A 16,620-nucleotide genomic window follows, 5' to 3' on the forward strand; every position below is an offset into this window, starting at 1 on the left:
CAATTCATCTTATAAACGACAAATGCTTCGTTGTCCCTGTTGTTCGTCACCGATGGAGATAGGGTGCTATCGCTCATTGTCAACAGCAGAGGAAGAACTGGAGCTGGTCATCGGAAAATGGAAAGCGATTTTGAAACCTTAAGGGGGAAATTATTTTTTCAAAACTCAATTTTGAAGAACTGGAGATAGGGTGTTATCGTTCATTGTCACCGATGGAGATAGGGTGTCATCGTCCATGTTGCTTGTCACCAATGGAGATAGGGTGCCATCGCTCATTGTCAATAGCGGAGGAAGAACTGGAGTTGGTCATCGAAAAATGGAAAGCGATTTTGAAACCTTAAGGGGGAAATTATTTTTTCAAAATTTAATTTTGAAGGGAAATTATTAATTTTCTAAATTAAAGGGAGAAAATGATATAAAATTTTATGGTTTTGGGGTTTATTAATAAAATAATAATTTTACCCTTATCTCTAATAGAAAAATTTAATAATAGTTGGTGTATAGGTAAGACTTTAAATTTTTTAAATCTCATAAATATGATTTTAAAAACATATCAAAACTTATATGAAAGAGAGTCTTTTGGCCAAAAAAAATTTATGTTTTCTCACTTTAGTCAACATCCATTAGATTTTAACTATATATATATATAATTAAATTAAATGGTCTAAATTCATATTTTCAAAATAAAAATGTTCAACATTATTTATACAAAGTTAAAATACCCACTCATGAGGTATTGTTCACCCAAGTTGTACTATTCATCTGAGTTACTTGTCAAGAAATTAAATTAATTATCCAAAAATAATATGTCTAAAGTAACAACAATCAAATCTACATTTATTCTAATACAAAACCTCTTAACAAATTTATCAAAAACATTTAAAAATTAACTCATATAATCAATTATACAAATCCAAAAACCCTGACGTAAAAGCCCACTAAATCTTCCTCCAATCGCATAAATTTTAACATCAAACATAGTAAAAAAGGTTAGTCCATTATTCTTTACCATGTTTTATTCATTTTGACATTGAAATTTATTTGATTGGAAGAAGATTTAGTTGGTTTTTAGGTTATGGGTTTCAGATTTGTATAATTAATGAGTGTTTTTGATGAATTTATTGAGAAGTTTTGTGTTACAATACGTATAAATTTGATTGTTGTAGCTTTGAACATATTATTTTTGGATAATTAATTTAATTTTCCAAAGAACAACCTGGGTGAACAGTGCCTCATGAGTTAGTATTTTGGCTTTGTATAAATAATATTGGCATTTTTGCTTTAAGCATATGATTTAGGGTATTTAATTTAATTTCCCTATAAATAATAAGTATACATTTATACACAAATGATAATATGTCATTAAATGATTGAATGATTTTAAATCCAAAATAAAAAAATATTCAATTATATGATGATATATAATTATTTATACACAACTTTGTGTTTATTCTTTATGCATATAATTATACTTATATATATATATATATATATATATATATATATACACACACACACACACACACACACACATTAATCTATTATTTTTTAATGATATTACTTTGTTTGATTTGTCAAATAATCGAAGATTTTAATAATTTTTTAATACACATTATAATGTATTAGGTAATATAAGAGTAGTCTGATAAAAATTATCAAAGTAATTTTAATTTTGTTATAATTATATAATTAATTATTAATTTTTTGGAACAAAATACTTATATTTTTAATTAATATAATGAATAATATTTAAAAATATTTATATCTAACAAAATAATAACTTAATATTCTTTTATTACATCTAACAAATTATAATAATTATTTATACTTATTAAATTTGATGAAATATAGTAATAATTTATATATGATAATCTTATAAATAATATATTTTTGTGATAATATTTTATTTTTGATAATAAAAAATTACCCAAATCAAATACACTCTTAATCCTCTAACTTTTTACTTTCAACAAATTTATTATCTAGTTCTCATTCAAATGTGATTAATAGAAATTTTCCTGCATTTAAATATTTAATTGTATATTTGGTTTATTTTTATTGTGTATTTTAATAGTTAATACAAATTTAAAGTAAATTGTGTTAAAATTATGTAAATACTATTGCACCGTTCAGGGGTAAAATAAAATTTTATAGATATAGGTTTTATGAAACATAAATATTCAAAATATAGATACTTATATGAAACATAAATAAATATTTTAAAACATAATCAACAACATGAATGTAAGCTATTAGATAAATTAAAATATGGGGTTTCTTTCTTTTCTTCGCGAGACCTTAGATTGCAATCAATTGCGTTACTTATTTTTTATAAAAACAATGAAAATACAAATAGCTTTCTTTGGTCAAAATAATACTGAGACTACAAATATTTCTAAATTGGTCAGTATATATGCTTATAGAAGTCTCACAATCAAATTATATATTGATTGTTTTGTCATGATTTTACCAATATAAGAGCATTCACAATACATACGTAAGTGTGTGTGTGTATACATATATGCTGTTATAAATAAATAATTACCAATTTATTATTAATAAAATAATATATGTCTTTACTCAAAATAATGCTGGGATTACGAGCATATTTATAATAGCCAACATATGTTCATATAAGATCATTACAATCAAATTACACATTGATCCTTTGTCACAATATTACCAATTTAATGACATTTGAGGGAGAGTATTAGAAACTAGTCATAAATCTCAAGTTTGGGATACAGTTTTAATTAATTTATACATATATTTGGTCTATAATTCTTTTCTAGTTTAGTTTGATTCTTTCCTAATTTAGCCTGATTTGTCTCTGAATTCTAAGAGCTAAGTTATTACAAACAATGTATTTATTTGTCTACTCTTCACGAATAAAGATAAGAAAGATTTATTCAGTTTCTTAGTTCTTGTTTTGGAAAGGTAACATGAATTCACCAAAATTTGATGGTTTGTTGGTAGCTGACTCGTTGAGTGATTTTAGTCCAACTTGATTGAATTTTTATCAGGTTATGGAATTAACATTTTCATCATTTCAGCCTCTACCTCTAAAGTATCGGAGGTTCATTCACTGTACATTAAGACGGTAAAGCGGTGCTTGCAATGGAGACTATTGCTGTCTATTTTACTTTTTTTTTTCTAAGGAATTACGGTCCGAGACAGAAATAAGTTTTACACTGCAACATAAACCATGTTTGCAAAGGAAACATCTGGTTATTTAAGTTGCACGCTTTCCCTTTTCTGATCATTCTGTTTTGCAGCTAGTAAAATAAGTTTTCAGTGTCAACCTGAAAATAAGTTGTGCAATATTATATAAATAAATATTAACTTGATATATATCTTCATATGATTAGATACTACTTTGTTTTTAATTCAAAATCACTGATCATTTGATAACATACACTCAAAGTAAATACACATAATTTTATTGAAATAAGTTCGACACTGAAATATCAATTAGGTTACTTTCTTTAACACAATCAAGAAGGTGATTTTATTTATTAAATAACTTTTCGCTTTTGTGTAATCTCAACAGTGCAAATTAAGGATGATGATAACCATCCCACCACCAGGATGGCATGAAAGTGAAAGTTAAACTACACAAAGCTCGGTTGCATGTATTTAGACTTTGCTAGCAACAAAATCACTGTTAGTTGACTGCCAAATGGTTGTTCCATCACACAAACAAATCTTTTTGTAGTTCTCACCAACCCCGGCACTCCTTGCGATTACTGCTGCAGCAACACCTGAATCTGATTTATCTTCAGTTCCATAAACTGCTATGGATCGGCCAATCAGATCACAGACTCTCAGCTTTTCTTTCACACCCGTGAAGAAGGCGTTGCCTTCGTCATTGACATCTAGTGTTCCCAGGTCGCCTAGAGGCTAATCAAATCCAAGAAACTCAGTTAGGAAATGTCACTAATCACTAAGAAGATAGAAACCAGTGCAGTACTAAATGATACTAAAATTTAAGACCACCGGCTAAAAAAATAAATAATATAGAACTGCAAAATCATCTGTGAATGGTGGAAACTTTTCACCATTTGAAAGTTGGACCTTCTAGTAGATTACAAAGTAATTACCCAGTAAACATCACAAACCAAAACTGCTCTACTACCATTAAATTTATCAATGATACACATAAGAAGGGATCGATTGTTAAAGCATCTGCATAGGAGTTAATGCTACCATAATATGATACTCAGATTAGTCAATAATTCACTTCTAAACTACATACCCCAACTTCAGATTTCTCAGAGCCCAATGTAATTACATAGAACTTAGAAACAACTGTATTATCAAGAAGATTATAGCTGAATGTCAAGTATACTGACAACGAGGTAGCTTACGTAAATTATCCCAAACATAAACAATTTAAGTCCATCTAATTGTTATGATTTAAGATAAACAGGACAATGTGCCAACAGTTGTACTTGTCACAAAGTATTTCCATATGTGCAAATGATCTCTATCAAACTTCTTAAATATCACTGCTAAGCCTCACTAGGCAATTTATGGTAAATTTAAACAAAGATAATGAAAAAAAAGAATTATATCAAAGCAAACCTCTTTTGCAGTCCCTTCAGTGGTTGGATTATACACTTTTCCTGTGCTAGCTACACCTTTTGTTAGATCACCATATTCATTGATAGACCAACCATGCTTTCCAGGCGACAACCCACTAAAGTCGGCTTCAATCCTAGCACATTCCATATTCACTTGAGCTAAGCGAACCACACCAAAAATATCTGGACCTTTGAATTCGGCAACAGCAGCAGACACTAAAAATTCTAGAGAAAAGAGCAAGAAAAAACTTCAGAAACTTCAAATCATTTCTCCCATCAAACAGTCATTCAGACAATGATTTACACTACTATCACTTCTCCGAAAAATAAAACAAGAGCGCTACACTACATCACACAGTTTCCCTTATCATGTGAAGTACAATATTTTTTCCTGGGCACGTCAAGGAAAAATGGTAACAGAAAATGGGTCCTCTTCAATTTCATTTATTTCTATTCGACAGGCCATTGTTCTTATACTTAAGCAAGCTGATTACTGTGGTCTGAACAGGAGGTAGTTAAGAGGGCTCTTAGTTCCAAAACATGGAAAACAACATAGTTTAACTACCAGTTTTTCAGCTATCTTGTATAGAAAAACGCTTAGAATATGGTATTGTTCAGAATCCCATGTCTCAATTATGCATTCGAATTCACCTCATTCAGATTATATAATTACCTTTGCTTGCTGTGATAAGTATTTTACACCAGAACATATAAAGATCAGTGCAAAACAAGTCAAAAAGTTGACAAATTCAGCTAACAGAAATCCCAAAAGAAAGAGATAACTATATCCAAGAGGAAAATCATATCGATATTAAAGACTCATTAAAAAGTTGCACCACCAACCTTCAGGTGTCCCTTGACCAATCAACCGGGCTTTCCTCCCTGTTTGCTCCAAAGCTTCACTCATAATCTTCACAGGTGAAGAACCCAAAATCCTGACTACTTGATTGGTCAAGTCTACCTCAACATCCTTGACTCCTAATACATTTACCCCAAACAAATGTCAATAGCAGAAGTAACAAAAAATGCATTAAAGTATTAAGCCAATTTGGAGCCAATTCAATTGTCGCAAATTTCCTACCATCAACAGTTTGCAACTTATTTTTGACAGCATTAACACAACCCTCACACTTCATGTCCACCATGTATTCTGTCTGATAAAAGATGATGAAAAAAAGTTAATCAGGAACACAATTAGAATCCACAATTCTAAACTAAATTACAACGCAAAACATATTAGAAACATCAAAAAATCTTAATAAAAAAACTCAAATGAAGCTCGATCGAGCAAACATCAATCTTCAAACAACAAAAACCCGATCACAAAGAAACAAAAAAAAAATTAAATTAGCAGTCTAATAACATGAATCAGAATTAAATCAAGAATTGAACTGACTAGAAGCTCCGGCAAGTCCACAACACCCTGCAATTCAAAGAATAAACAAAAAATAATTAAAAATTCGAACTTTATCATAAAATAATGGAGAAGGAAAACTTCTGAAAGAGAAGAGATAAGAAAAGGTTTAACAATGAACCTGGGAGGTGGGTGTGTGATTAGATGAAGAAGAGTCCATGTGAAGCGCTGAAGGTGGGGTGAAGAAGTTCTTGACAAGAGGCAATCTATTTGGGGAGTAAACTGAAAGAGGTTGTGAAGAAAAAAGAGATTGGATATGGGGTTTGGTGGGTGTAGATTTTGACGAGGAAGAAGAAAAAGAAGAGAAGGCAACGGCAGCTATAGCTGCTGTGGTTGTCGCTGTAGCCACAGACCTTAGAGATGCCATATTACGATTTATTATAATTATATTTTTCAAGTTTTGTTTTGGTCCAGTTATGACTGAAGCTCTGTTCTGCCTATGCTCTCGTAATTTCTGGAAATTTCGTAATATTATCTTGTTTGGCCTCCGTTTGGTGGCTGAGAAAAGAATACAATACCAATAATGATATACGAGAAAATATATAAGTAATTCAACATCATTCATCTTGAAATCTTAATTTTATTATTATTTATTAATTTTTAGGATGGAAATATTTTTATTTTTAATAAATAAAATAATTATAATTAATTATTTTTATTATATCTAATTAAATATAATAATTATTTTTATTTATCTATTTTTATTAAATATAATAATAATTTATATCTAATAATCTTTAATATATGGGTAACACAATTTTTATTTATCCGGACAATATACATTAAATTTGAATGCATATCTACCGATTTTAAGATTCAATAGCTTTTTATTGCCATTTGCCATACTTGTTTTCTCAATTTCTCCTTCAAAATTACTGCAGGTATAGTCTTCACTTCTCTTTCCTAATTTGTGATAAGTATTGCCAAAATCAAAGAGAGCAGAGTTGACTCAAAAAAAAGTAAAGAAAAAATTATTGTTTTTCTATTTTTTATTATTTCAATCTTTACATGTTATGACTTATATACTATAAAATTCTAATTTATCCTTAGTTACATAATATTTGTACAAAAGAATTGTGCTATAAATGGAAAAAAAATAATCTGCTCATCAATATAAATATGATCTCTAGAGATGTGATAACTAATAATCTAGGATATGATCTGGGGTTTGATTTTCAGGGATAACGCATGATTTCCAGATTTCCAGGAATATGATATGATTTCCAATAAGTATCAAGGCATGAAATGTGATTTTATAAATTGAGTCTCTTTCAAAATTGAGCATTCTTGCACTAATTTTCACACAGAAATATTTCTTTGCTTGAATTTTAATTTAATTTAGTATCCCCTTCATAAAATATATATTGTGATAAATATAAAATGAGATTTTATTAATAAAATAATTAAAAATACAAAATCACAAATTTCACTTGTAACCCATGAGTTTACCTATATTAGCAGGATTGGGTACAAGTCTCTATAATATATATCCATATAAAGTAACCCGTTTTCAATTTATACATGTTTTACTTGCATCTGTTTCAACTCAGCTTATACCTAATTTGACTCACTTATTTCCCAAGTCTAACAACTTTAACACCTGGTTATAAGTGATTTAAGGTTTTATGTTCCCTCATTCAATTCAAGAGGAATATGAAAATAGGAAATTCTTTGTCATTTAATACATGAGTGATTTAATACGTGAGATGGGGAGTGGCTGTTGCCAGAAAATACGGGAGAGGGAAAGTTAATTCTTTAATACTACATAAATTATCCATTTTATCTTTATTTCTCATAAAAATTATTAATTTTAATAGTTCTTAAATAAGCATTTGGTTTTTTCAAAGTTACCAAATAGAAGTTTGTTATTTTCACTAAACTTTGGGGGAATAAGTATTATGTATTTATTTTGAATATATAAATAAATGATTTATATATTTTATTTTTATTTATCTATAATTCAATCAAAATTATCAAATCACATAACGACATATATTAAGTTTGTACCTGTTTATATATTTAAAGTGAATACACGTAGATTTACTAATGTATAAAAATGTTTGGATACACATAATTTTCTTGATGTATAAAAGTGTTTGGGATTGAGGCTTGTGTGAAAAAAATATAAATTTTATTTGATTTGGGGTAAATTAATTACTTTAGAATAATTTATTGTATCTTGTTTAAGAGTAATGTTACATATATATATATATATATATATATATATATATATATATATATATATATTTTAGATACATAAAATATATATCATCATATGATTAGATATTATTTTATCTTTAATTTAAAATTATATAATCATATAATAATATATTTTATATTTATTTATTATATATATATATATATAATTTCACCGCATATTCAAAGGATAAAAGTCAATTGAACCCTTGGCAAAAACAAAATTAAACAAGTCAATTGAATAATTAACCATGGAGTGGGGATTATGGTAATGTTTTCTTCCAGTATGCTATTGTCAGTTTGGAAAATATGTGGGGGATTTCAGAATATTTCAAAAACTAATAATAAATAAAAACAGAAGGCAAATCCACATAGGCAGAGCACAGGTGGCAATAGCCCAAGGCTCCGAAGTGCGTTTAAGGCTTATACAATAACTGGTTTTACGGACTAGATCGGCCAATAAAAAGTATGGGCCGGCCTGGCCCATTTGACACTTCTGCCGCGGAAGCTAGTGCAGTCTTCATTCCTGCTGGCTCAAAGACGGAACATACTGGTAGCACAACAAATTAGTATTCCATGGAGAAGAACAACTCTGGAAACACAAAATTTAGCAAAGACGAAGTTATTGATAAACTCAAAGACGATGGACACTTCGATAGGCTCCGTCTCAAGATCATTCGCAAGCTCAAGGAAAACGTTAGTCTTTTCTCTCCAAAACCCACGCGCAACACACTCTTTTAGGGTTTGCGTTTTCAATTTTCATTCCTATTTCACGATTCTGATAATCGCTTAAAATGATTTCTTAAGTCGATTTTATGTGTTGAGGTTTTATACAAATTGGTGGCAATTAGATGTAGATATGAACCTTTTTTTTTTTGTTCTAATTTCATCCTACTTATGCGCGGTGTCAATGATTTTAGGAATCGCTGTTGTTTGTAAATTATTTATTTGAAGATTAGTTAAAAGGCTCTGAATTTTTACAAATTGCATTATGTTTGGCATTTTTGTTTATGATTCTAGTTTATCAGAAATATGGAATTTTCATGTTGTAATTAAATGACATCTGTAATTTTTTACTTCATGGTTGGCTTTATTTGATCTTAAGGATTTGAAGTATTTTATATCCTGCTTTTATATCGATAATGGGTCTCAAAGTTGGATCTAGATTGTTTATGGTTCAACATTCAACATGTATATTAATTTTTTGAGTAGTACCTAATGGTTTAGTTCTTTCTTTTTTGCCAAATCTTATAGATTAAGAAAGCATCTCTGTTTAATTTTCAGCATATCTCAGGAGAAAAAAGAAAAAGCACTTTAATCTTAGAGGATTATGCAATGATTGCATTCTTACTTGCTATTATGGAAAATTCTGGATCGATTGAATGCATCCAGCTGCTTTTCAACTTATAGGTTGTGAGTGTCTGTCTTTTTTCTTTGTTGCTTGGTGTTCCTCTGACTCCGCCTGAAAAAATGATGGTGACTTGATATTGAACTGTTTGGCATGCTGAAACTGTTAAATCCGATCTGTGTTATACTTTTTTTTAGTGATCGTAACTATTTTTAAATATATAAATTTATTTGTTTAGATTTTTTTGAATTTTCAGAACAATTGGAATAATTATGCAGTTCTTAAAAATTTGAAAATATTAAAAGCAGCATCGCTATCCTTATTGTCATAGTATATGGCTGTAATTTGCAAAAAGGAATATAATATAATTTTTTTTATTTTACTTGTGAGAGTGTTTGTTTAACCAAATATATGTGGGAACCCTGAAGAATGCAATAACTGCAGGAAGAATTGCGCAACAACATTATTTCTGCTGTTAAGCAATCAACAGCACTTAATCGTGCGGGTGCTGAAAATATGAAACCTAGACAACTTTCTGATGCCATACATGAAGAGATTAAGTAAGTTTTCTGCTTCTTCAGGGTTTTTGATGATCCTGATTTTAAATTAAAACAAGCTAAATATTTCGACTGTAATTACTAGGTTCAAAGTAATGAGCCAAATTTCTGATGGTCTCTGGGAAATAATTAGATCGAAGGAGGGCATGAAAAGTGAAATTGAGGAAACAGTACAATCTGTATATGATAAATTAGTGAATCCTGGTGGGTTAAGAGTGGGTGAATCATCAACTCATGACATGCTAGATCAAAAGGAGCCTCATGATAATTGTCCTATTGAGCCCTTAGCATGTACAGTTGTTGAGACATTACCTGATCGTGAGCCAAAAGCACCACCAGGCTTCTGTCAAAACCATTACCATAATGATCAAGAGAAGCAGCTCCAAGATGCGCAGCAGCTGCCTATGCCATATGATACAGACCAAGTGGAACTACAGAAGGAAGGGATCCATCACTCTAAAGATGTGCTGCAGCCTCCTGGGTTTTCAATAGATGTGGAGCACAAGCAGCTCTGTGATTGTAGTGATGAGGACCCTGATGTGCCTCCTGGCTTTGGTTGATGCACTAACTTACTCGTCATTTATGGAGATTTTGGAATGAAATAGTTGTCCATCAAATTATGGAGGGACTGAATTTTACATCCTAGGAGGCTGCTCTTTTGTGGCACTTGGATAGAGGGTTTGTCTTTAATGATGGGGGAAGGTAAGATGCATCAGAAAATATTAATATTCTTTATTATGAATATCTCTTACCTGCAGATCAATTTCTATTTTTGAAGCAATTGATCACCAGTTTTTCTAGAATTTCACTTTTTTTTTTTAGTTTCTGTATAACAGCCCCAAGTTTTCATCAATTACATATACGAAATAAAAAAATCCATTAGAGGCTTTTGATTAAGTTTTGAAGTTTTCTTTCCCAGCTTTCATTTGGGTTTACTCTCACGTTGTTTGTGCTCCCTGAACAGTGTGTTGCTAGTTATAAGGCACCTTTTCTGAATTCCGTAATTGTGTTGTTCTGCATGTTTTTTCTCATCATCCTGGTATAGCCCAGTGGGGGTCAAAGGGATCTGAAACTTAAAGCATGACATCAATCAAAATTTTAATTTGTAACCTTTGTTTTAATTTTTGAAAATGACTGGTTCCTGATGCATGGATGTGAGTGGAATCTGATAGCCAAGCTATTGCATAGAAAGAGGTTAATGATCCGTTTAACACATTTCCTCTTTGAGGCAAAGTTTATGTATGTACACTGCTTATAGTCAGTTCGATATACTGTGTGCAACATCCTCATTGGGGCAACTACAAGTTTTCCCACAGAAGTGGGTTGTTTTTTCAGTTTGCTTTTTTACTAGGACCACATTTTCACTGAGGGATTTCCTAGGGGTGTGCCAACTTAGGTTTTGATTTCAACAAAAAACTAAAACAAAATTGAAGGTGTTTATTTTGATCCTGATATCATCGCCTAAATGTTAGCTGTGCCTGGGTTACTGAAAAATTCTCTCTAGGTCGCAATTCTGTTTATTTGGAAACTGATATATTGTTCTTATAATTTTCAATTTTCATTTTTTGATTCTATGACAACACAAATCGTTTCTTCCTTGTTGTGTGTTGTAGCATCTGTTTCTGAAGTCTCTCAGAGATTGGACTTCTTACTTTGTACTTGACAGAAACCCATTTTACATGTCCTTGAGCATATTCACCATCTTTGTAGTCTGATCCAATATGATTAAATGTCACGAGTATGTTGCTTTTTGGTTCACATTTGAGAAGTAAAGTCTGCTAGGTTTTGCACTGACATCAGTACCTTTTGGTGGAACAACTGTGACAAAATAGGATGAATTTGCCTTATCAACATTTGTCATTGTGCTTTGAAGGTCTGAGCCGGTCCTGTGTGATGGAAAATGAACAGTAGTTTGGCTCCAACACGGCTAATAGATGCATTTTCAATACTCAACTTACCCGCAATGGGTCGAGAAGAACATTAACCACTCACTTTATCCATTATAAATAAATTTAATCTTTTCTTTTTTATAAAAATAATAATTAATAAGTTCAAATTTAATAAATAAATTTTATATTGCTAGTTACAAATCAAACTTGAGCTATGTTAGAGCTTAACTCTTCGTATCGAGTTTAAGCTTAGTTTTGTAAAGCTTGTCAAGATCAAGTCTAATACATTTAGTCAAATCGAATTTAAATAAGCTCAAATTTGAGTTTGATTTAATTTGAATCTATCTTTAGTTTTGTTTTGTATATGTGAATAGTTTACTTTTTTTTGGGTAATTAAGAATTCTGCTCGTATTAATTGGATAAGTAATTTGGAGATACAGTGATCAGATTCACAATCACTATATTTAATAAATTATGATTTTACAAATATGATTGAGATTTAAATTCAAATTTTTTTTAAAAAATTTTAATGTCTCATTAATTTTACTAATTTTTAGGGTCAACAGTTCACTGTTGTATGCAGGATGTAGCCCTGACCACACAAATAAAGACCATGATCATTTGGTTGAATATCACAAACTAGTTTTGGGTCATTTGCCCGCGATGAAGTAGCATGTCCAGTACCAGTACCAATTGGGACCAATGAAGAATATATCTGTCGGCGACAATAGGTTTATGTTCCATGTTTAGGAGACCGGCAGTATTCAAAATGGCAGCTGGGGACCAGTAAGGATGGGGGCTCTGGACCAATGCAGCAATGCCGCTAAGGAGAGAACATGACATTAATGTGTGAGAATTAAATCTGTACCATCGTCGAGAGGGAAGAGCCACGCAGCTAGAATGCTCACGCCAGGACCGAATAATAAATGGTTTCATAATAGGCCAAAAAACTTATTCCCACCCAGGATCAGTGAAAGCCCGAACTAACTTCAATTAATTTTTAAAAACTTAAATACTCATCTATATATATTAAAATTTATTATTAAAGTTAACAAAAAAAATGTCTTTAAAAAATAAAAAGTTAATCATATTTTCCTCCTTCCCTTCTCTCTAGTTTAAAATTTAATAGTTAAAGTTTAAAAAATGATAATTTTTATTCAAATTTTTTTTGTCACCAAAAACAAGAAAATTTATTATCTCCAACTGCATTCTCTCTCCCTCCTGCTCTCTTCCCTAACCCTTATCGTTCTAACAAAGAGGAAATCATTTTCGTTTCAAATAAAGATGATTTTTCATCTCGTCTTAAACAAAGACGACGAATTATTTTTATTTGAGACAAAAAGATTTTGTCTTCATTAAGAGACTAGGAGGGAGAGAGAATACGGTTGGAGACATCAAACTTTGTCATATCCGATGATAGAAAAAAACCCTAAAAAAAAATGGTCACTTTTTAAATTTTGGATAGGGGAAATTGTTAATTTTTAAACTATAGGAAGAGAGGGAAATATGATAAATTTTTAGTTTTTTTATATTTTTAATTAAATGACATTTTTACCCTTAATTTTATCAGTAAATTTTAACAATAAAGTGGGTATTTGGGTTGAAAGTTAACAAGTGTAAATTTGAGATTTTACCAAACTTTGGGTGGGAATAAGTCTTTTGGCCTTTAGAATACCATATAGTTAAGTGGGAATCTTATGGTGTTTTTAAAATTTAACTATCAGGGGTCATTTGGTTCCAGAGATTTAAAGATTATCTTGATAACTTATCTTTTATTACTTACATTACCTTATTTGATTTGTCAATAATAAAAAATTACCGTAATTTTCTATTACCAATGTTGACGTGACAGGTAATATAGATGGTAATCTGATTACAACCTTCACTTTAGGTATTAAAAAATTATCAAAATAATCTTGATTTTATTATAATTATATTATTATTTATTAATTTTTTAAGACAAAAATAAATTTATTTTTAATTAATATAACAAATAACATAAAAAATATTTAAAAATAATTATATTCAAGGGCATTAAAGTAAAATAATTTACTAGTATTCTTCTATTACCTTTAACTAAACACAATAATTATTTATACATATCAAATTTTATCAAACATAATAATCATTTTATCCTGTAATATTTTAAGTAATCTATCTTCAAAGTAATCTCCCTATTTTGACAATAAAACATTATCCAAATCAAACATCCCCTTAGTTTTTTACTCTTTGACTCCTTTGGATTGTCATACATTTTTCTATTCAAATTGATCACCATGTGAGCAGCTTCAACATTATCACTTACCTTATGCCCCTTCATATAAGTGAAAAACTTCTTAACATTTATAGTCTATGGTGAACTTCCCTTGAGGTTATCTTCACTATATTTTTTATAGCAAACAAACTTAATTTAATAGATTTCTCTGAATTAACCAAAAAAAAAATTATTTTATTGAATTTAGCTATCATTTTTAGGTTTGGATGGTTATCAACTTGTAAGACCAAATCTATATTTTTAATTAGTATTGAAAACTCCCCCCCAACTCTTAAAGTTAGAGCCAACGAGGAATTCTATTGTGATAATAATATTGTCAAAATTAAGATTTTATAAGATACAATATAAAAATACCTTTGACAATCTTAATATGTAAATATTCCAACAAATTTATATTATTAGACAATAAACATAATAACTTTAAAACCTTAAGTCACACCTTCTAGAGTTTTCTAGTGCATCAACATTAACTCTCCTTGGGGCAGATAAAATAATATGCAATTAGGGTTCCAAAAATAAGGATATAAAAGTCATAATGGGGACCTAGAGTACATATGATTTTCAAAGAAAACATCACTTTTGAGTAGATAAATATCCTAGACTACTATTGGTTCTCTATCTAATAGCAAAACACTTGCAAATTAAATAAACCTAACCAACTTTGAGTGTATTAAATTTTCACTACTCGTGTATATCCAAAATTTATCTTATATGAGAAAACTAAAGAATGCATCATTACTAACGGAAAAAACTTTTTAAGCTTCTATAATATACTATTTTGGCAATTAACATTATAAAAATTCACAAAATTGTTACAACGATACTAAATATTATTGTTTTAATTAAAATTTCATAAAATATAAAACCTTACTATCTTTAACAATCTTAATTTGAAAATTATTGCATTTAACCCAATGAAAAATAATGTTAACCTAATGTGTTGATTTAACCACATATGACAAAGTTCGTATTATAATTTTATTAGTTGTAATATGAGCAATATGTCACAATAATCAATCTAAAATTATATTCATCTCCAAACAAGGTCATTTAGGTGCAACATGTCTTTGCTCACCACCACAAACTATTCACACACATTTACTTGCCACCACCGAGTGTTTCATGCACTTCATGGGTTATTGCTTGTCTTTCAAGTGCTTTAGTGTGCATTCTTAAACCTTTAATGTGCTCCACACACCATCATATATCCTTATTGCATTTCACATGCCACCTTAGACTATTCACGTATGTTAACATGTCTAAAAAATCCTTCATACGTTGTCTATAACCTATTACACATACTCACATGTCATTAGGAGTCAAGATTTGACTTTTATGCGCTCTCATGTGCAACCAAAAACTTATCATGCGCTTTTACACATTTCCAAATTGTTTCACACACTTTTATGTACTTTTAGATTATCCACATATGTTCCACACTGTCTCACAAACCAACATAACCATTACACACACTTGTACACATCGAAATAGATAGTCATGTGCTTCCACATGCCACTTGAAAAGTATCACGTGGCCCCATAAGTCAACACCCTTCTCGTGCTCCCATGCACTAGAGAACAGTGTTCAAATGCCACAATTTGTAAATTGTTGCATGTATGTGTTATGAGACAGACTTTAACTTTTTACACATGGATTTCACTCTCCTACAATTGAGTTTATATTGATTTGTTATAGGTTGGTTTTGCTTCACGAGTCATCTAGACCTACGTTAACTTTGACCAAGTCTACTTTGTCCGTTTGATTTAGTAGGTCAGGCTAACGAGTTTTTCCAAACTGATCTTAACCCATGATTAATATAAACTCTAATCCATTGTATTTCGTCATTTTGGCATAATTTTGCTTAATTTCATTCGTGATTAAAGATTTCATTGAAAATTATCTTTAGGATGTTTTTTACCTCATATTTAGTTCAGTTGACACCACTTCTTTATTTTTACACTAGAAAATCATAACTAATGGATAATTACAATTCATGACAATATTGGCTGCTGACGACTACTTTCTAAGGCTCAATAAAGTTTGGAATTATTTTTGGTCTACTTGGAATGGCATGAGCACATGGCTCACGTCCATCGTGACTCAAATGACAAGAATGTTGTTGTAAATTGATGTACGAAGGTAGAGTCACCAACAATTGTTCAAGGTCGATTTTGGCTACAAAACTTAAATTTGACCATTGAAATACGAAATTAGGGATTATTGAACTTTAATTTTAGAGTTCAATTAATCAGTTTGAAACCTTAATTTTAATAAAGAACCTTAATTTTTAATTTCCTAATTCAAAATTAATAAACGCTAATTTCAATTCCAAAAAATTCAGATTTTACAATCAAGTGC

General features: G+C 30.1%; 2 protein-coding genes across 5 annotated transcripts; one reads left to right on the forward strand and one right to left on the reverse strand.

The window, feature by feature from the left end:
- Positions 1-3,418: 3,418 nt before the first annotated feature.
- Positions 3,419-6,485, reverse strand: LOC123204940 (copper chaperone for superoxide dismutase, chloroplastic/cytosolic). Of its 2 annotated transcripts, none has more exons than XM_044621758.1 (6): positions 6,119-6,485; positions 5,980-6,006; positions 5,665-5,737; positions 5,427-5,561; positions 4,585-4,808; positions 3,419-3,900 (listed from the first exon to the last, which is right to left on the reverse strand). In XM_044621758.1, the coding sequence occupies exons 1-6, from the start codon at positions 6,362-6,364 to the stop codon at positions 3,637-3,639; spliced, it is 969 nt and encodes a 322-aa protein (XP_044477693.1). In that variant the 5' UTR covers positions 6,365-6,485; the 3' UTR covers positions 3,419-3,636. The 2 variants fall into 2 exon arrangements, with proteins under 2 accessions (XP_044477693.1, XP_044477692.1); XM_044621757.1 differs by having other exon boundaries at positions 5,947-6,006; positions 6,119-6,484.
- Positions 6,486-8,730: 2,245 nt separating this feature from the next.
- LOC123203997 lies at positions 8,731-10,995 on the forward strand. Of its 3 annotated transcripts, none has more exons than XM_044620511.1 (3): positions 8,731-8,889; positions 9,986-10,101; positions 10,184-10,995. In XM_044620511.1, the coding sequence occupies exons 1-3, from the start codon at positions 8,770-8,772 to the stop codon at positions 10,656-10,658; spliced, it is 711 nt and encodes a 236-aa protein (XP_044476446.1). In that variant the 5' UTR covers positions 8,731-8,769; the 3' UTR covers positions 10,659-10,995. The 3 variants fall into 3 exon arrangements, with proteins under 3 accessions (XP_044476446.1, XP_044476448.1, XP_044476447.1); XM_044620513.1 differs by having other exon boundaries at positions 10,232-10,995; XM_044620512.1 differs by having other exon boundaries at positions 8,733-8,935.
- Positions 10,996-16,620: the final 5,625 nt, after the last annotated feature.

This window comes from Mangifera indica, chromosome 20 (genome assembly GCF_011075055.1).
Source record: "Mangifera indica cultivar Alphonso chromosome 20, CATAS_Mindica_2.1, whole genome shotgun sequence".
NCBI classification, from domain to species: domain Eukaryota; kingdom Viridiplantae; phylum Streptophyta; class Magnoliopsida; order Sapindales; family Anacardiaceae; genus Mangifera; species Mangifera indica.